At 38.8% G+C, this 21,097-nt stretch overlaps 2 protein-coding genes across 4 annotated transcripts; both read right to left on the reverse strand.

The window, feature by feature from the left end:
- Nucleotides 1–5,230: 5,230 nt before the first annotated feature.
- LOC131327008 (BTB/POZ domain-containing protein At5g03250-like) lies at nt 5,231–10,173 on the reverse strand. Its single transcript, XM_058359951.1, has 5 exons — nt 10,017–10,173; nt 9,717–9,823; nt 7,614–7,683; nt 6,255–7,463; nt 5,231–5,842 (listed from the first exon to the last, which is right to left on the reverse strand). Exons 1-5 carry the CDS (start codon nt 10,017–10,019, stop codon nt 5,408–5,410), a joined length of 1,824 nt encoding a protein of 607 aa, XP_058215934.1. The 5' UTR covers nt 10,020–10,173; the 3' UTR covers nt 5,231–5,407.
- A 3,385-nt stretch (nt 10,174–13,558) lies between these two features.
- LOC131325727 (uncharacterized) lies at nt 13,559–17,387 on the reverse strand. Of its 3 annotated transcripts, none has more exons than XM_058358141.1 (4): nt 17,130–17,387; nt 15,520–15,631; nt 14,417–14,479; nt 13,559–13,956 (listed from the first exon to the last, which is right to left on the reverse strand). In XM_058358141.1, exons 1-4 carry the CDS (start codon nt 17,255–17,257, stop codon nt 13,876–13,878), a joined length of 384 nt encoding a protein of 127 aa, XP_058214124.1. In that variant the 5' UTR covers nt 17,258–17,387; the 3' UTR covers nt 13,559–13,875. The 3 variants fall into 3 exon arrangements, with proteins under 3 accessions (XP_058214124.1, XP_058214123.1, XP_058214121.1); XM_058358140.1 differs by having other exon boundaries at nt 14,417–14,476; nt 17,130–17,386; XM_058358138.1 differs by having other exon boundaries at nt 14,417–14,485; nt 17,130–17,386.
- Between the last annotated feature and the right edge of the window lie 3,710 nt (nt 17,388–21,097).

Here is a 21,097-nt window from a genome sequence, read left to right on the forward strand (position 1 = left end):
AATCGTTCATGTTGTAAAAATCATCAAGAAAACTAACCCTGGTAAAATTCATTGTAATCGGACGTAGATCGAATATCTTATCGAGCAGTTAAATGAAGTTTTTGCGGTTGTAGTAATACGCTTCGATTCATTGAATCAATGTAATAACAAACTTGGCTACTAGTAGTCAAATATGAACTTATTTCAAATATATTTCAAAGATCTAAATCGTTTATATGTTAGAAATGCATCAAGAACACTAACCTTGGGAAATTCAACATAGTCTGATACAAAGAAACATATTATCGAGAAATTAAATGAAGTTTTTGCATTTATAATAATGGGTTTGGCTGCATTGAATCAAATCCAAGAAAACTGGCTTTTGGAAATCGTTTTAAGCAGGGAACCTCGCTGGTTCAAGACAGGAGGCCCAATTAACGCTAAACTGCACTATCACCCCTAGATTTCACTCAAATAATATTGAATGCCCCTTAATTCTCTAAATTCACAATGCAACTCCTTATTTTTGTGGAATTGTGTAAAATTTGGACCCACATTTTTAATAAGAGAATTGATTTTCACACTCTCTTTTTTTGATATCCATGCACACTTCTTTTTTTATTTTTTTTAGTATTAAAAGTGTGTATTACTTTACTAAAAGGCAAAAAAGAGAGTGTGTATAAAAAACGAGAGTGTGACATTCAATTCCCTTCCAACAAAATAATTTTCAAAATACAAACTTTGACCTTTTTAACTCCATCGTATCTTCATGTTGCCCATCATGCTCTCTTGCTTTTTTAGTTTGCATTGATGTGAAGTAGACCCCAGATATTTTTACTTAGGCTAGTAAATTTGGTTTTTTTTGATATATATATTTGAATTTTTTTTAGAATGCAAACTTCACGGAGGTATGCTCATGGATGGAGCTAAGGGGACAAGTGGTCGCAACCACCACAATGATGTTTAAAAACATGCTATTACTATACCTATAGTTTCCTTTTTAGCCTCAAGCTAAAGTACTTTCGTACATGATAGAGAGGGAAAAAAATGATAGTAATAATTATAGAAATTATAGCGGATCAAAAAAAAAATTATAGAAATTATATATTGGGAATCGTGCACAGAAAAAGGGTTTGAGTCTAGAGATCCAAAGCAAACACAATCGATATTTTTAAACCTCCATCTATACTTTCTTTTATTTTTTACTCTTATAATGCAATCAAGATGACTACTTAATCTGAAGCCACTGTTTTTCTTTGTCAAAGGCAGGTCATCCATGCCGTCACAAGTGATTTCTCTCTCTCTCTCTCTTGCGGTGAAGAGGTTGTCAAATTTCGAACTCAAGATGTTTGAGTTTACCGCTCATCCCTGTTGTCACTTGCTGGTCTCTAGGAACTCTTTCCTATTTCAAAAAGTGTAGCGAATGAAAAGTCTCTGTCTTTCTTTAAGATCAATGGCAATACATATGCACTTCTGAACCATGAAGATCCTTCAAATTCTGCCACCTTTGAAAAGAGAAGAAAAATACCCACTCCTATTTATCTACAAGTACATTTTGGATGATCATCTCTGTTGACAAAACTGTGGAATATCTTCTGGCCGGCAACTATCAAGATTCAATGTTGTGCAGACTCTTTGATTGCTTGAAGCTTCATCATCCTCAGTCTTGGTCTGCCCGGCCCGTTTTGAATCCATTTTCCTTGGTTTAAAATCTCCTCCTCGTTAAGTGAATTCGTTTCTCGCTTCTGGTATGCTAAAAACAGCTGGATTTCGATTAAGAGAGCATATGATCAACTGTTCAATTGTCCCACAACTGCCTTCCATCAGTGCAACTGTTCCGACCTTATTTTCTACCTCTGACATTGCCAATTGAGCTTTCAACCAAATCAGACCTGGAAGGCACCATCATTGAGCTCGAATGAATTAGATGAAATTCCACCTTCAAACTGTCGATATGAAAGGACTCTTTCTTTTTCGCCAAACCTCCACTTCCATCTCCAAACCTATGTAACTTACAATCTGCATACTGCACAGTAGTGGGATAATCAGAGTGTTTCCTTCTTTTCATTCCCTTAGATTTAAGCCTATCATTCACCATTTTCTGAGAAACCTAACCCAAAATCTGAATTCTTCTGATACAATTCTTATTCCTCTAACCTGGGAAAGCAAAAGCATCGGAAATGGGAACTGAAGTAAAATACTCACTTGACCTCCCTCCCCTATGATCTGCAGAGGAATCTCAGCGTAGTCCTCCATTTAGTGGGAAAATGCCGCTACGATGACTTATATGAGGAAATGAAGGCTGATTGCTGAACTCCATGTTTTTATCCACTTTTGTTGATACCTTTGTGCTCATCCCAGCATCCATGAGTTTCAGCAATTGCGTGGCTGGCAAGGTTTCATTGGAACATATCTCCAGTTGACAAATAGGCTTTGGAGAATTTCCAATTCTTTTGTTTGTGCATGCACATGGATGTTCTCCATTTATCTTCTGGAACGTCTCTCAATTAATGTTCCAATTTGGTGTTTTTTGACAAAGTTGTAGATTTCTGAGAGCTTCCAATTTGGAAAGGACAATCTGCTACATCCGGCATAGAAACATGGTGTGCTCCTCTAACTTGCGTAGGACTAGAAACAATTCGACATTGATGACATGATGTTGAACACTGAAGGAAGAATTAGGACATCAATTCACCAGCTTATCCTCATCCCATCTAACACCCAATTTCTTGCTAGTGCCAACTTTGGAAAATAGGTTTCCACTTGAAAGGTTCACTGGAGAGTCCGAAATGCAGAAGCTCCTTTAGTGTCATGAGATCCTTCCGAAGATGGGAAAAGTAGGCTACTGATCGATAATTCTACAGGTACAAGTACCACACTTCTACCCGCAGCAGACATGCTACCTACTGCGTTGGACTGAGGTTTAAGCATTTTGTTCCCCAATGGGTATCTCAACGTCTCCTTTTCACGAAAACCACTGAACTCAGATATTTCAGAATCTGTCACATTCTTGGTTTTCTTTGACATGCATAACGTGTTCGAAATCATTGAATACTCCACTGCCCCACGTGTAAGAAAATTAAACCACTTGGTGTAAGAATCCACCCATATTTCTTGGTGGTGTAGGGTTACACCAAATTAAACCACTTGGTGTAATGAAATTTGTTAAGTAGAGGTATTTGTTGAGAAAAACTGACCGAAATTTCTGAAGATCGAGACATAAATTTCATTACACCAAATTAAACCACTTGACCCGAGCGTTCTAGTAGGGGTATTCTTAAGAATCTACTTGGTGTATGGTTACACCAAATTAAACCACTGTCCCATGTGTATGTGAAATGTTGTGATTGGTGTTGTGGTTGGATTGTTGTGTAGCTAGCATGGTTGTTTGTTATACTTAAAAGTGTCTACAATACATGCCAAAATAATGAAGTGTACCAAAGGGTAGGTCATCCCCCTTTCCTTTTGATTTTTTGAAAGCAATGTGAAGCCATTACCAGTGCCAAAATTCCTCCACATATGTGTTGCACTTTTTCCTTCACTTATTTTCAGCAAATTCAACCTTGCAATATGCATAAAGCTCTTTTCATGGTAGCCGCTCAATTCTGCTCCATCTCCCCTAATGCCTTCCATTTTCGCATAGGTATGATGAGCCCTACCATACAGGATATTAGCTTCCTCACAGGCCTTAGCCCACATGGGGTCAGGGCCGATTGCTTTCTTTCTCAGAAAACCCCTTCATTCACATATTCTGAATCCAATCAACTTGCTTATTCCAATTTCATGAACCTCTTTGTTAGCACTGGTTAGGTCTCTGGAGAAGAACACATTGCCCTCCTTCTGTATTGGTTAAACGAATGTGTTTTTTGTATTTCATCTAATAGAATCACAAAGGAGTTCACTGATTTGGCCAAGGCCCTTACTTCTGGCCAAAAACTAGCTTTAGCCCCTTTAGTCCTTGCTCACCTGTATCGTGGGATGCAGGAACTCATAAATAACAAATTTTCTTTTGCCCCTGGCCCTTTGTGGATCATGACCCTTTGGCTATGGTCTTATTTCCCTTTCATGCCCCCACGGATGGCCAAAGCCAAGTTACACTTGCTATGGCCATCCCTAGAGGGTAAGAACCATACTTTGATGAATGCTTTAAGTTCTTTTATTTTGATCATACGTCAATGCGCAAAGGCTACATGCCCTTTGAGAGAGACTTAGTACCTTTGTGGTTGAAAACTCCTGCCGCTGAACCTGGGGAAAACTTTGATGGGCACAAAGAAGTCTGAGCTAGATTTCTTATCTCTAGGGATCTATATGGCATTGGCGTGTCTCTCAGCAACAGTAGGTGTGGCGTTGAATATTACAATGCAGCACAATTTGCACGCCAATTCGATCTGATGCAACTCATCCCTGTTCCTCCTTGTCAATCTTGCAACGATGATTTCATTGATAGGGATTTTGTGCCTGAGAAAGCCATAGAAGCTGTTAGGAACAGATATGCCAAGGAGGATTCTTCTTTCCAACTGCTATCATATCCTGAGCGCCCCGAAAAATCCCTTAGATTTGAGAACATTATACCTTCAAGAATAATGATGATGATGAGGTAAGATTCAATAGTGGAGATTAAGAATAGACCCGACATACATAAAGCAATAAAGTTCTGATGTTGAATGCAGAGGAACTGGAAACCATGTTGTGAGCAGAAAATGATATGAAACTGGTATATCCCTTGAGGCAAAGCTCAGAATGAGAGACTGCCTTAGCACAATTACTTCAGCATAACTATTACGGACAAGAACAACTACTTTACCGCCTTTGATCGTAGTCTTAAATGAGCAAAATACCCACAACACAAATGTTTAAGCAGTAACGGAAGCTGAGTAAATGTTCTCTCTGAAGTCGACCAGTTTCTGGTAGTTTAATTGCTATTCAAGCATTAGGAACAGAGGTTAAATCCTGCAGCATAAAATAAGCCTGTTTCCATACTTCTCTTCACTCTGGGATACATCAGATCAAAGAAAGGCTAACCCAATACGAGAGATATCCGCTGCAAAGCCATAGAGCAGTTCAAGAATCCTACCAAAACCATTATATCTTTCCATCTTGACAACACCATCCTCCATGATTGGCTCACGGCTTGTAAAAGCATATTCATAATATCAGTCACAAATCATCATTTCATGTACTCGTATAACCCAAGGAATGATAATTAAAAACTTGAAAATAAAGTTGACAAAATCAATGTCATCAGAAACTGTTATATGAGAAAATAAAGATGGCCATTACCTAATCAGTAAGAAAACAAGATATGGAAAAATTGGAATCAAACAGAACCAAGAATCATCCATTATTCGGACAAATACCTATAAATATACTGGGATGATGTGTTACTTGACCTTTCAAAGGTTAATTCGTGAAACTCAAACTTTCAGAACTACTTTGCTGGTGGTTTTAAACTGGAGGGAATTGGTAGTGTAGTATTGCTATGCGGTGATTTTCGCCTGCAAAAAATATTCCAGCTTCTCTTTGTCTTCACCAACTTCTGAATCTCCCTTCTCATCATCTGACACTCTTTTTCCAGATCAGAAAGGCGTTCCCTTATGTCATCAATACCCACAGCCCTGTCTTGTGAAGAGAGTGCAAGGTTTCCATTGGGATTTTGTGAGCTCTCCAGATTGTCAGAGACAAAGAACCAACCAGAAATTGATGTGCGTAGGCGAAGCTGTTCAAAGAACAGGACTTGGACAATCACTCGGAGAGGTAGCCTCTCATTCTGGGCTGCATGGGTGCTAGCCTCTATCGAGAGCTTTTGGCAGTTCATGAGTCTGCAAATTTGCTCCCGCTCGGAATCTGTGAGCCAAGGATGTGCCTAAATTGTGAAATGTGTTAGAATGCTAAGAAGTACACTCCTGATCAGACAAATAGCATCAATGTCACCCATTAACCAAGGCTAATTACACAATTTTAGTCAGTCTAGGCTCAGAACTTAAGGAGTTACCCTTTCTAGCTTGGTTCGTGAAAGTTTTTGCATGTTATTATGTATTTAAGCACCATAACCTTCTAATTTACAGGAGATAGAATAGTATGTGAGTTTCAATTACCCATTAATTACTAAATGCACATTCCCAAAGGCTAAATTGTCAGGAAGAACCAAATTCTCTGTCTAATAACTTCCAAAAGATTCACTATCTTTCTTCAAGAACCCGAATTTTTAATTTCATGGTTCCCTTCACGATACATAATTTTTGACTGATTTTATGGATAATGTAGGATTCTTTTACCTTCAAATATATATCGATCGCACGGTACATGCTGTCAGCAAGTGGCCTGGCATAATCAGGGACAGCAGCAGCAAGCAACTGGAATTTCGGAAACTTCAAATTAACATCCGGGGCCACGTCAGCAAGATAAACATCCACCAGATTGGCGACCATTGTTATCGACGTCAGTGAATGCGGGTCCCCTTCCATTGACTGCCCTTCTTCAACTATGCAAGGAGATGATGCAGCTGCAGCCTGATCCATCAACATGAAATGATCCAAAATCCTCTGAAAACAGTCTATATCATATAGAGTCTCCACTGAGTATCCCATATTTGGTATCAACACATCTTCTAAAGAAGCTTGGTCTAGCTGTGCCCCCACTCTTTTCTCTAAACTTTCTCTGCACGAGGGACTTGCATGCAAAATCATAGCAGCGTGGAGCAATCTAAGAAGAAACTGAGTGTTTGTAACCCCTTTCTGAATAGGAAGTAACTCCACAATCTCTTCAAGTATAGTCCTTTGATCTGCCTCAGGAGGGACAGATATGGTGGACCCTGGATTAGCATGGTTTGTGTCCTTATTCATCAAAGGAAGATGCCTTTTGGCGAAAAAAATGAGGGACCCAGCAATTTTTTCTGGCTTCATGCCTCCTAATTCAACGGCTAGAATAAGTCTTTTGTAGAGAGGTAATGAAAGAGAGGACACATCCTCATACCACCAATCATCACCGGCATTTTGTGTTTTGGTTTTAGTGGATATTCCATTCCATAAGATGGTGTTTCTAGGGCTCGGCGTGTTAATGGACCCTGAAACAGGCCAATTGAGTAAGTTTGTATCCGAAAAGGTTTTCATTGCCAAGGAATTGATGCATCTGGAGACAATATGGTGTTCCTCTGCAAAAGGTAGAACTTCTTCACAGGTTTTGAGAGCCTTGATTGTGTCCGCCCAATTGGAAAAAACTTCGTTAAGGAAACCTTCTGTTTGGGCAATAAGATTCCCCTCTCCAAAATGTTCATCCATTTCAAGGTACTCAGCTGCACACCGAAGAACAACTACATTCAAAGCAGTGAGCTCCATTTTCACACCATAGCAAAATTTGGCAATGAGCTCAAATGATTTAGCTCCACCGGGTATGTCATGAAGTTGCAACACACATACTGATCCATCACCACTAGACAATTCTCCAATTCGCTTTTCTAGTAGTCCACTTCTTGACATCAAGGGAAACTGAAGCACGTGAAAATATAGAAGAAATTATAAAATTTAACAAAGTAGCATTAATATGCAATGGTTGAGGTGATTTAAAATTGCAGCATTCCAGAAGCAAAACAAAGGAATGTGAAGATAACTTATGTACATTTCATAAGGAACTTGCACCTTGTGAAGATGAAAGGCCATATCTCCAATTTCAACAGTCACATCACTTTGGAGTCCACTCGTGCACTGCCTGAAAAGAGAGTATAAGAGGCTCCATGAAGCTACAGTAAAACATATCTACACAGGCAAAACCATAATCACATAGGCACATTGTTATGTATCTAGAAACACAATAATATTCAAATTCACAAAAGCCTGCAAGCACGGTGGATATTGATTCAAATCTCCAGTTCTGATGACAAACTACATCCAACTACCTGTATTTTGCTGACATTAGTAACGGTTCACTGACTTTCCGACTGAGTTGGTCCGTCTAAATTATTCAAGGCAAGAAAGATGATCAGGTTTTGACTTGAATAACTAAGGTATACCAATTTGATCAAGCCCTTTTCGTGACTGTTGTAAAAACCTCTAGAATCAGCCTTTACCACTACATTTTTCCAGCTTCTCATAGTGAATAAATCACAAGATACCATGAGATAAAAAAAATCTCCACATGCTGCACACATGCAGGAATGTAGCCTACAACATGATAGTAATGTGATATGCCAAGAAAATGAGGTGAGTATTAATTCTCAGATCTTGCAAACCACCAAAACTATATATAGCATGTTGGAACTTGCCAAGATACCATGGCACATTGTAACTTCCGGTTAACTAACTAATTCATTTCACATCCTAACCCATTGACTTTATTCTTTATTCTACTGCAGAAACACAAAATACGTCAGTATGACCTCATTTTAGAAGCTTTGTATGTATTAGATTCCATGATCTGTATACCTCTATATCTGGTATGGAAGTATAGCGATTTCTTATAAAACAGTGATACCGTTAATTTAATGATCAAATGGTGCGGGTTTGCTTGGATTACCTAAAATAAGCTTTCATTACAAAGTCCTTCTGCATAAAACTGATTTTCCTTTGTGCTTTCTTTCACTATCTTATTCCCTATCGCTAGATGCAGAGGCACAAAGACATGCATACGGGAACGTACAATGTGAACACAAAGTGTATAGACGCATGGTTTCAGTAGTTTATATGTCGCCTACTACAGCCCACGTATGCGGAAAAGGTGACGCAAATATATTTACTATTCGGTCATGTCCATAAAAGGATTGTGGCTGAAATGAAAATATTGTGATCAATTATGGATAGAGAAGAGAAAACTTAGAATTAGTAAAGAATGCAATAGGATTTAGGAGAAAGTTAGAGGTTGTACAAATTGAAGCTAAAATGAGATAGCCATTCGAAATAATATGGCAAAGTGCAAAGCAGACACAGCCCACGGGAGAACTGTTACCACATTATATGTTACATGGATGCTTTCAAATGTGCTAAGTACCTATGTCAGACCTACGACACTCAGGACAAGGGTGTGGGAGGCAAAACAAAAAGGCCCTTATCTTTGAGAAAAAAACTGTTCTCACCTCACCACAAGTCCCTTTGTATGAACCTCTTATCTGTCCTGTAAGAAATCGTTATGTCCTCAATGGATTAAAACTAATTTATAGCTTCCTTGGCAATTAAGCTCTCAGTAAGTTCACTATGTCTAATTGAACCCTTGACATAAGATAGACCCATATTCGCAGGGGCGGCTATACTAGTAGTTGAGGGAACCCCTGGAAAAAAAATGCACTAAAATTTGCATTTTTTATTTTATAAATTGATTTTTCTTTATGTAATGGGTCATTCACGCGTAGCCAAAGTAAGTGAAATAAATTACTGACTAAGTAGATAGTATAGCTCAACAAAACAAAATAAATTAGGCTCAATAATTTTATAAGCCAATAAAAGTTTTATTTTATATAGAGCTTTGCATTAGAAAAATGTCCTGTACGATTTTGTCACTGCGCAATTGAAATCCCAGAGCCACCCCTCTCGCTGACATCCACAAAGGCATTTCAACAAACACAAAAGCATATATCACCAATAATATAAGGTAACAAAAATCATCAATCCCAAAATGCAAAAACAGGACAAACCCACTTGCCATTGCCAAGATTAAAAAGAAACCCATGTCAACTGAATGCCTCCAAACCAATCTCATTGCTCAATACCAAAAGGTGCTGTAAGAAAGAAACTGGCAGTTGTTAATGTTACCAAGTTTGGCCTTCACGATGAAATGCTTCGGATTTGGAACCCAGCCTCATGAATGCCATGTCTTGTAATGGTTCTTTTGATCTTTCAAAAACATAAAACTGAATCGGCTGCACAAGAAAAAAAGACCCAGTTCAAGATGTACGTGAAAAAGAAAGTGAAGGTGGTGTGTGTGTGTGTGTGTGAGAGAGAGAGAGAGAGAGAGAGAGAGAGAGAGTGCCGAGTCTATTGGGTGCAGTGAAGATGGAGAAAAAATCGGTAGGTGTGATCACTTAGACGAAAACGCTTGCAGGGTGGAGATACCATATAATGAAAATCCTTTCGAAAGCAGTTACGCAGACGTCCTTGCTCGCCTTCAACTTCTCCACCATTTTTTAGAAAACATGGGCTGCCTATTGCCGCATCAACGGCTCGGATGGGGCAACACCGGTCCCCGGGTTCATTTTTTAGATAGTCTATTCCGTAAGCAAAACATGTCAGCATACTTATCTTTTGGGCTAATATAGAACAAATTTCATGTCCAAAAGCCAAGGCCGCGCTCATTTACACAAACACAATATACACACATTCACAGTGCACATGGGATCCACACACACGGCTGATTCGTTTATCACACCAAAAATTTATTTATAAAACTAGGAATTCAATGTTATTTCGTAGAATAGCGGTCAAGTTCGACATCGTGGGACAAAAAAAAATCGACCATAAATGCAAAAGATTTTTGTGTGCGACAAAGAACTAAGTAATTAAAAGTTGTAATGATCTAAACCAACTCAACTCAAAAAGTTTAAACTTTTTGAATTTCATTTCGAATAGAAAATTCATATTCCATTACCTACTGTTTTGAACTAATCAACATGAAATTCAATTCTACTCGCTCTTATAATTTGTAGAATAAAAACTCTTTATGTTTATTGAACACTAGATAACTTTTCTCTTTAGTCCATGTGAATAAAAAGCCAAGGAAAGAAAGATTCAATTTCTTTACAATCTAATTCAGAGATTAATGAATATTGGCTAGGGGTGTGGATCAGTGGATGGGTTGGGTTGGATGGGTTAAGGGTGTATTTTTCAACAAATCCGTATTTGACGGGTTGACAGTTTTCCAACCCGCAGCCAACTCATGGACCTTTAAAATTAACGGGTATGCTTTTTGCGGTTTCAACTCAACGGATTAATCAGTTGAGCGGGTTGTAAAACCACCTCTTTTTTTTAGCATTTTTTGTTTGAACTAATGGAATTTATTTATCGATATCCGATGAAGCAAAATTTGCGCACGAATGTTTTTTTGCGAGAGTTAACTACGGCTTGAATTGTTGTTTGTGGGCCCACTGCCCCAGTGATGACCCAAAACTGAACCAAACTGCATGAATTAAAGCTAGACTTTAGCCTGTTCCCCCCCCCCCCCCCCCCCCCCCCGCTAGTCAAGGAAAAAGGACAAAAGTACTACGACTACGGTGTAAACGAGTTGAGTTTTGTTCACCCTCCACTTAAGAGGGTGAACAATACCCTCCTTCTTATTGGTTGAAATGGTATGGATCCCACCACAAAGTGATGTCATGCTTACTGAAAAGTGTATTGCACGGTAAGCATGACATCACTTTGTGGAGGGACTCACACCATTTCAACCAATAGAAAGGAGGGTAATGTTCACCCTCCTTAAAAGAGGGTGAACAAAATTGCACTCGGTGTAAACGAGCCGAGTCGAGCCTTAATGAACCGAGCTTTAGTCATTTATCAAACAAGCCTCTTTAATCAAGCCGAGCCTCCCTTAATGAGTCAAGTTTTTATCGAATGAGCCGAGCTCCACTCGTTTATTAAGAGAGCCGAAAACTCAAGCTCGAACTCGTTTTTACAGCCCTTGTCACAAGAACTACGTTTGAACTTTGAACAAGTGTTAAGAAGCACTGCCCTCATTGTAACCGTCGTTTTTTCCTCGTCTTTCCTTATAACTTTCCCCTTTTTAGTTAGTTGATCATGGCATCAGATTGTTCGAGTAGTTTTCATTATGTGGAAAGAAAAAAAAAAAGGTAACAGAAATCTGGGTAGAGTTGTCGGTAACGGTCATGTTCAAACCAGACATCTTTGCTCCTTCTATGCAACTAACCCATTACCAACTCCATCGCCAAATATTAGAACTCAAATCTTATGTACCGAAAAACTCTATGCACCGTACCCCTGTTTCCGTGCATTTTCAGCCGCAGTATTGCACAAAACTATCTTTCCAAGAAGATGCAGACATATTCTGGGGACCCGGCTTCTCTGCGGTCCAACTGCAAAGAGCCCATGCAGTTGTTTCACGGTCGTTCATCTTTGCATTCAACAGTCCAGATTTTAAAAAACATTTTCCCTAAAAAAATTTCCTTTTAATCTCGACCGTTAAAACATCATCCAACAATTGCGAACACTCCAACCGCACCGTTTGGACTGTAGACAAGCCTTGTGCTATTTTGGTACGGGTGATCTAGTGGGCCTATATTAGGCCAGTTTCATCACCTATTGAGTCATCTTTCTATTCAGCGATGACTATGATCAATGAAGAAGATGATGAGAGGCAATCCCTGTATGTGAGGAAGTATTCTAAGATGGTAAAGCAGGTGATTTCATGGCCTATAAAAGATTTAACACCTCTCTCTCTCTCTCTCTCTCTCTCTCTCTCTCTCTCTCGATGTGTTTGCGAACCATGCATTTTTACCTAGCCTTACAAAGCAAACAAAAGGCATTTATAAGTACGACATAATTGAAGTTTATTTTCGTAGCAAATCTACCAATTTGAGTTAGCGAATCAACTTTCACACTCCTGTGCAATTTTACATGAATGAAAACTAAAAAGAACAACTTATTAATTGGGACTGCCAATTTTCTATTTTTCTCAGTTCGATGAGCTAATTGAGATCATGGATGGAAAAGCGACGCAACCAAAGGGAAGAAGGGTATGTTCTTTAATGTTGCATGCTTATGTCAATACTGCCAACATTTTTAAGATATCTGTAATTGCGACAAATTATTTTGTCTGAACGTTTACATATATATACCTTTTCCTGATCTTATGATACTAATATTGATGGTACCCGATATTAGTGTACAAGAAAACAGAGATCCACCAGTGCTGTTGGAGGGATTCACATTGCTCCGCCTGCCGGAAAAAGCAATGGTAGAGCTACCGCTACCGGTAAAGCAAGAAGCAACTCCAAAAGTGCACTTAAGAGTCAGTTAGTGGAGAACAATAGGATGTTGGTACAGACAATTACAAGGCATCTCCAAGAACTGAAAAATGACAACCCTCCTGATTTTGATAGCTTCAACCCAACCATTTAGCTAGTTGTAAGCAAAAACCCGTGCATCACGCACGAACTCATTTTTTCCCCCTCTAATAAAAAGTACGTTAAAACAATAGCATTCACCGTACGAAAAGTACGATACTTATATATTTCATTACAAAATAGATGGCGTTTTTCCTCCAAATACTCGCACTTGACCCTCCGTCCAAATCGCGATAGGTTTGTCAAGTGCTTGTCAAACTTGTGTGGGCTCAAAGCCTCCCCTGCACTTGCCCCTGCTGAAAAAACCCGCTTCATGGCGCCAACCCATCACCCATGGAAAGGTTTTGAGCACCCACAAAACTATTGGCAAGGATTTGACCCACCTATCAACGACTGGGATGCATGGTCAATTGTAACAACGTCCTGGACACCGAACAAGAAGAATACTCCAACATTCCCAAGAAGGTTATTCGGTGCCAGTTGGACTGTTGGGACAAGTGCTGATGATGAACGACTGGAGCCCCAAAAGCTAAAAGCAAATTAGACAAAAAAACCAAAAAGCAAGACCAAAACAACTTGAACTTTGATGATAACAACTTGAATTTTTACCAATGGCACTAATGAAGAAAATCCAAACAGGGAAAAAAAAACTCCCTCAGTCGAACTGAAACTTAAACAGAAGGGCTTCATATGGGTGGCTTAAGCAAAAAGCATGCACCTACTTTTGTCCAAATCAATGCAGTCATACAACAAATTACCACCCCTTGCACGTACCTCTGGCCAAGTAAAAAATTGTGCTTCAAAAGTATATATGGTCGTTTAACAATCTGATTGTTCCCTTACTCGAGTACAATTTTCCAATGTGTGATGCATACTCAATCTTCCAAAGACAGCTCTATCTACTGTTTATTGCACTTCAACTTCTCACCTTCGAGCTCTTGTCTTAAGGACTCCACTCTTTGAAGCAAGTCCATATTTTCCTGATAAGTGGAAATGGTTAATGAGATCAAATGAATATGAATGGGGAAACCATTACACAAAAATATAAGTTAATGTCCACAGAATTATGTACTTTATGGGCCGGTTTGTTTGACCAGGCTAATAGTGAAGCTGTGGAGGGCTATTCTATCCCACCACATATATAATTCCACCAGATAAACAATCCATCGGATATACACTCCGACCAGATCAATAGAGGTCGGATTAATAATACCTCACTTCCAATAGAATTGTATATCCCACACTTGATTATATATCCGAGTCATATTTAATCCGGATTGTAAAATTTTTAACCAAACACCGGATATATGCTCACTTCGGTCCAAGAAACAGGCCCTATAACAACAACAGAGAGGAAATGATGTCTCAAAAGGGGAGGGAAAAAAATACTACAATGAATATCAAAGGAATCTAACTATACAGGTTCAAGAAAAACCTCACCTTCTGTAGCATTTCCAATTTCCCATTAATGCTAGCATCCTCCACCTTCGTCTTTAGAGACTTCTTCATCAGTCAAGGAGCATCAATTCCGGACATAAGATACATAACAACAAAAGGCAAATGGAGAAAAAGTAACAAAAATATGCAGATGCTACTACTTCTCAGCCATTCCAAACTCTAAAGGCTGGTTATGCAAGTAAACTCTCATCATGGTCGGGAAACACAACTGGCCACATAACAAGTGCATGCAAAAACGGAGACTTTGACACAAATCAAGATGACTATCCTGATTATAAAATTTCTAGCAGAGCCCATGCATGGGCTTGTTTGTTGAAAACACAAGAGGTGCTTAATTTGGTAGATGTACAACAAAAGAAAGGTCATCCACAAATTGGTTTATTACCCGTCCAGTAACGGTACAAACGGATAATACTGAATAGAAACTTCTTCTTGGAAGATTATGAGAAAATTTGTTGTTGAAAGGTACCACAAGTCTTGAACAATGTCACATGTAATTAGTTATGTTAAAAGGGCAAGACCACATAGTGTTTTTACCTGTTGTTTTATTAGGCTATCATTATTACAACACCTACCTAAAAGCAGTTATTGGTACAACCCAACATCTTCTTATACGAGTTTTGAATAATTGCTGAGCAAAAAAAGGAAGCAGTGAAGCACTTAGCCAAGGACAAGTGTTGCATGATTAAGTCAAGAAAATAGGCTAAAATCCTCTAGGCACAAGTACCCACGGACTATGAAGACCCCATAAAATGCTGGAAGTTAAAGTCGTCACTTCACCATCAAATCCACATCAAACTTATACTTCCCATCATGCAAACAATTCATCCTTTTGCACAAGTCTTGTTCAACAAGACACTGAAAATCTGAAATCAACCATCAGCAGTCACAGCCCAAATGTAGATACAATTATGCAAGCACTTTACACTTCTTGTAGACAACAAGAAATCCACTCAAGAGAATCAAGAGCAGCTCTAGATGATGAGACATGACTTGTGATAGAGCCATAGAAACTGCGGTATTGCCCTCTAGACCTGCTTGATGTCCAATTGATTGCATCAGGAATGAATACTCTTAAGTCTTACCTCAATTAGTTCAGCAGCACACTTCCTTGACCTTACGACCTCATCATCATATCTCAGCCTCCATTCTGCAGATTCCTCCATTGCCTCTCTGTTAGCCGAATCGAACTGTCTTCTACAAGAAGTCAATAAACAGAAACATCAATTATTGTTGCAAAGCATGAAGTATTAGGCCTTGCTGCTATAAAAAGCACATACAACAAAAATATTCTGGACTCGCACCCGAGTCCATGTAACATAGGTGTACGGGTACAACTGGGTTACAAGTACTTACAACCATAATAAATGCATCTATATTATTTATAATAACTAACTACACGTAATAATTGCACTAAACAAAGAAAACAATTAAATGACTTGGGCAATTAAGAATCCAACTTCAGCTAATAGTTTCATGCCAGACGGATATAAAAAAGTCTTATGAAGATAGCTTCATCACTGTAAACGAAATACTAGTTTGGATAGTGAGCAGCTTGGGTATATAGTATAGGGGTAAGTTTGGAGTACAAAATACCTATAGAAAAAAATTACGCTATGTGTTTTGCGTACTCAGAACCCACTTAGAAAACCATACAAAGTACTGGAACAGTAGAACCAGGTATGTTATGTACATGTACGGCATGGTTATATTAGCACCCATGCTTCAAAGATTACTGTAGAGACGAGATCGATTCATATCAAAATTGGTAGAGATGGAAAAGTTAGAAAAACAAAGTCCAAAGAAATTTATGATTTGGGGCAAGCTGCAAGACTTCTTAGCCGACCCAAGTGATTGGGATGCAAGGCTCGGTTTGGTTTGGGGCAAGCTGCAAGACAATATACAGAACTGTCTAGTTTTGTCCTTACATATTTACAATCCCTTTTTGTGCTGCACAAAAGTTATTACCGGTGGTGGTTGACTGAAAAAACGTCACACCTATAGTTACACACATAACAACCGAAATTTCACAGTGAAATTACAGGTCCCAATTATCCACCTATATTTAACAAGAACTCAACTCAACAGGAGATCAAGAGCAAAGTGCAACAATGTACTGAAATTCATGGATTCTGAATCACAATGTGAGGGGTTTTTTTTTTTTTTGACAACATAGGTCCCGCACCCAAACGGGATCAAACACCCACGGAAAGAGTGAGAAGCAGGTAGGAGGGGGAACCACTGGACGCGCCCATGAGGATGCGGACTTTCACCTCCTAACTGATTGGCCTACCCCCAAGAATCGAACTCCCACCTCTAGGGTGGGAGCAAACCCCCTGGCCAGTGGAGATGTTGGGTCAATGCGAGGATTTCAAGGTCTATTTATGTCAACCCTTTTTCCTTCGTCCTGTTTTCCACTAGGCTAAACTGAAGTTAGCAAACTTAAGCATTCAAAAGAAGGAAAAGAAACTAGGGTTACTCAACTAAGTACAAAAGTCAACAATTTCGGTTCACAAATTTTACAGATACGAACTACCAGCTAGCTACTTCGCATCAGAATCAACACATCGGAGGCTCAGAATTACTCGATAAAACAGCACAGCTATGCAATTACAGAAAGAGAGGAAGAAAAAAGTCCATGCAACGAACAAAGAGAAATTGCAAGGGAGAAAAAGGGGAGGGAAGTTCAACCAACCTCAATAATTCGGCCTCGTTGGAAGAGATTCTGTAGTCGATAACCCAAAGCCTGGAGTAGACGGCGATACCCAAAACCATTACCAACGCCAACCCAATTAAAACTGGACTTCTCCCTCTTCCCCTCATTCCCTCCCCTCTCTCTCTCTCTCTCTTTCTCTCTCTCTCTCAAAAGAGATGTACCATACCTTGTCCCAGAGCTATCGACCTGGTTTTTTCTTACCAGTTCCTAGATCAATAAAATGTCAAAATGAGAGCCAAGCTTGTAAAATCCGTCCCAGAAAACAGTTTGAAGCCTTTGCCCCCATTTACTAGTAAATTTCATCGACACCCCTGAAATTTGCCTTAATGATGGATACCCTCTTCACATATGAGCATAACAATGGCTCCTCGTGATTTTTATGTGCATTTCATCGACGCCACAGTCGAGAATTGTCTTTCCAAACGGGTAATGAAATGACCAAAAGTTACGTATACCTACAAAATCACCATTTTTTATTATGCTTTTTTTTATCACACCATTTTGTACAATTAACTCCTACTTTCGAGTTCGAGTTACCCTTGATACTGATGACAAACTCAGATGTTGATCTAGGCGTCAATTCAACTAACTAGTTTTGAGTTACCCAAAGTGATGGCGTCAATTTAACTAACTACTTTCGAGTTACCCTTGGGTAGGATTTCTTATCTTATTTCCTTTCTTGGGAGTCAATTCATCCTACCCAAAGTGATGGCTTGGGGATAAATTCAAGTAGTTTGTTGAATTGACAAATTCATGTTGACATAGGCGTCAATTCAATCCAATTCAAAATCGGGCCCCTACTAAACTAACGGGGATTTTCAATTCATGGGCATTGAGGTTCAAGTCTCACCGTATATATGAATTGAATTGACTTCTACACCTTCTCCGATAAGTCGCATTAATATTACATAAGCAAAATCATCGTATGTACTTGACTCACACTAGTAATTGTTTTAAGTAGTTGTTATTACAATCATTCTACAACCACAAACATTTACACAAAGCCATTCACATTCACACTGTGGATCCCACCAAAAGATGTGAGTGTGTGTGTAAAGTGTTTGTGTGAATGTATGTGGTTGAATAATAGTAATTTGTTGCCAACAATGCTACAACCATACACAAACACTTATACACACTCACAAATGGGGTGGGGCCCACACACGGAGGTGTAATGCTCCAAAATCCAAATCCAGTACAGTGACGACAAAAAAGATTCAATTAGAAGGAAATAAAAAACCATTAATAAAACAAAAATGCTACGCGCACAACCGTTGTGTTGATTATGCGCGTAATTCTAACCGTCAAGATGTATTTGGACGGTCTAGATTTTAAAAAAAAAATTCTTTCAGGAAAAAATTTTAACTTTTTCGGAGAAGCGTCCAAGACAAATTCTAATACAGTACGGAGTACTTGTTTAAGAACCTCCAGAGTTCCAGACAGACATGCGGACTAGATAACGAACTACTACTACTACTACTCCTTTCCCTGCTCTTTTTGGTCTATGCGATCAGATATAGCTAGACAACACTCCTCCACCATCAAGATGCGAAGCGACATGGATATTCTCACCATCTTAATCTTCCTGTTTTGGCTCTTCATCTCCCACACACTGTAACTGTCCTCCCTGGCCAGCCCAGCCCCTCGTCGTCCTCCACAACTCTAACTTCTGGATGTCTTGAATTAATATTCTGAGTTTAACTCCTCTATGCATCAAGCTCCTTGCCAAGCTTCATGGTATCTCCGAATCTATCATCCGTGATTAGGAGAGACGAGGGTCTCACGGTAAGAGTTTATTCCTCCTATTGGTGGTCATTGGTTTTGGGCTTATTAACCTTTTTGGTTCTCAAAATATTAATTTTGTCTCATTTTGGTCCTCAATAAAAACATAGGAGACATTTAGTCCCCCACGTTTCACAATGTGTACCAATGTAGTCCCCCACCACTCACACCGTTACCCCAAATGTCAAAACAAGGGGCACTCTTGTCTTTTCCCCTCCCAACCCCGTTATATTGTTTGTTTGACCCAAATGGAAGGGACACTTTACCAAATCTCAACTCTATTCACCTCCCCCGTTTCAGAAAATAATCAAAAATTGGTCTCAATCCAAAATTGTGTATGGACGGACAGAGATTACAAGATTCCGAGATTGATCATGGACAATGCAGGTGACAAAGGTAAAAAAATTAGTCTTTTCTCTGATTTTTAAAGGTCTGGTTCGTTTGCATGGGTTTTGGCTTCATTTGTATAGATTTCGTGTGTGTATATGATGCAAGTATTAAATTAATGTGTGTGGTACTATGTAGAAACCATATGAGTTCTTTAATTTTTTGCTTTTAGAGAATCTATGCAGTGGAGAGAAAAAAAAGGGTATTTTTTTTTCTTTGCATTGTGCCCATTTTTGTCCCTTGTATAAACCATGTGACTTATGAGTTTCAATCAAAAACAAAATTTGACTTATGAGTTTCGATCAAATTATTTTGTCTTTTTAAAAAAAATTTACTGTATGAGTTTTTAGATCAATTATTATTATTTTTTTTTTTACGTTTTCAATTCCTCCCATCAAGATGAATCAATAAGTCACAAAAGTTTAACACAAAACTAACAAATGCGAAAAAAATTCCAAACCTAGATCTTCTTCATGTGCTCTGTTTTCTTGCAAATGAAGCGAGAGGGTAACAGAGAAGTGGGTGGCCTTAATATATAAAGGAAGTAGGTTGCTGAATGGTTTTGGCAGGATAAAGGGGTTGGGGCGGGGAAAAGACAAGAGTGTCCCTTGTTATGATGTTTGGGGTAACGGTGTGAGTGGTGGGCGACTACATTGGTACACATTTTGAAATGTGAGGGAGTGTCTCCAATGTTTTTATTGGAGACCAAAATGAAACAAAATTGATACTTCGGGAACTAAAAAAGTTAATAAGCCTTGGTTTTGGGATTGTCACTCCTAGGATCCCTTAAAGGCCATAATATTCTTCTTTTTGCTTTTAGAACATTGTTTTTTCTTTGAAATTAACTAGTTCAATTCAGTTTAAGTTGGGCGAGTTTAATTCTGAATTCGAATTTGGTGAATTTGATTCTGAGTATTTGATCGGAAATGAGAAGAAGGCTGATTTGGGATTTTTATTGATGGGTCTCTCAAAAGTAAATTCCAGAAATCTGAACCATATGACGATTTGGGAATGGAGGAGTTTGATGTTGTGAGGGAAGATGGAAATGACATTTTCGTAATAACCCCTGACCTTCGAAAAGAGAGAAGGATATAAACCCTAATGCACGTTACATATCCGTCCACGTGGAGTCTATTGTCACTCATTCCGTTTGTTTTTAGACGGAGAGCAATGGGAGCGGTTTAATTGATGAGTTTCTCAAAAGTATAAGTGTTTATGTGAAATTTCTTAAAGATCAAGGGCCTACTTGTTATTTGAGTAAAAGTTCAGGGGTGTCCATGAAGTTTTCCCTTTTATTCCATTTCCAATTTTCCAGTCCCACTGTTAATCGGTGGGCGCAACTATTCGCGGCACTTTATTTTCTCTCATAGCCTACTACATTTCGGTAAATGGTTGTCGAAAATCATATATAACATTTCGGTAAATAGCTGTTGAAAACAAGATTATATTTCGGTAACTACATGTCGAAAATATGTTCAACTTTCGGTAAACAACTGTCGAACATACATTTTCGGTAAATAGCTGTTGAAAAAAATATTATATTTCGGTAATTGGATGCTGAAAATATATCTCAATTTGTAACTAACTGTCGAGTATAATTGAAAATTTTTAACGAGCTATGAAATAAAATAAAGGGCCGTAAATAGCAGCGCCCTAATCAGCACGAGCCTCGAATTTCAAAGAAACCCTGCAAGTTCTTGATCAGAGAGAGAGAGAGAAATGGCGTACATTAACACGGGCTTGATATCCAACATTCTCTCGTGGTTGCCGGTGAAACC

The sequence above is a fragment of the Rhododendron vialii genome, chromosome 5a (assembly GCF_030253575.1).
Source record: "Rhododendron vialii isolate Sample 1 chromosome 5a, ASM3025357v1".
Taxonomy (NCBI): domain Eukaryota; kingdom Viridiplantae; phylum Streptophyta; class Magnoliopsida; order Ericales; family Ericaceae; genus Rhododendron; species Rhododendron vialii.

Excerpts from the sequence above, each read along its gene's own strand:
- LOC131327008 (XM_058359951.1), bottom strand. Across the intron at positions 7,464-7,613 it reads TGGCCTTTCATCTTCACAAG|TTTCCCTTGATGTCAAGAAG; the intron begins GTGCAAGTTCCT and ends CACGTGCTTCAG. Across the intron at positions 5,843-6,254 it reads CGATCGATATATATTTGAAG|GCACATCCTTGGCTCACAGA; the intron begins GTAAAAGAATCC and ends TTCACAATTTAG.
- LOC131325727 (XM_058358138.1), bottom strand. The coding sequence starts at position 17,257 with ATGAGGGGAAGAGGGAGAAGTCCAGTTTTAATTGGGTTGGCGTTGGTA. Across the intron at positions 15,632-17,129 it reads AACGAGGCCGAATTATTGAG|AAGACAGTTCGATTCGGCTA; the intron begins GTTGGTTGAACT and ends GACTTCTTGTAG. Across the intron at positions 14,486-15,519 it reads GTGCTGCTGAACTAATTGAG|ATGAAGAAGTCTCTAAAGAC; the intron begins GTAAGACTTAAG and ends GCTCCTTGACTG.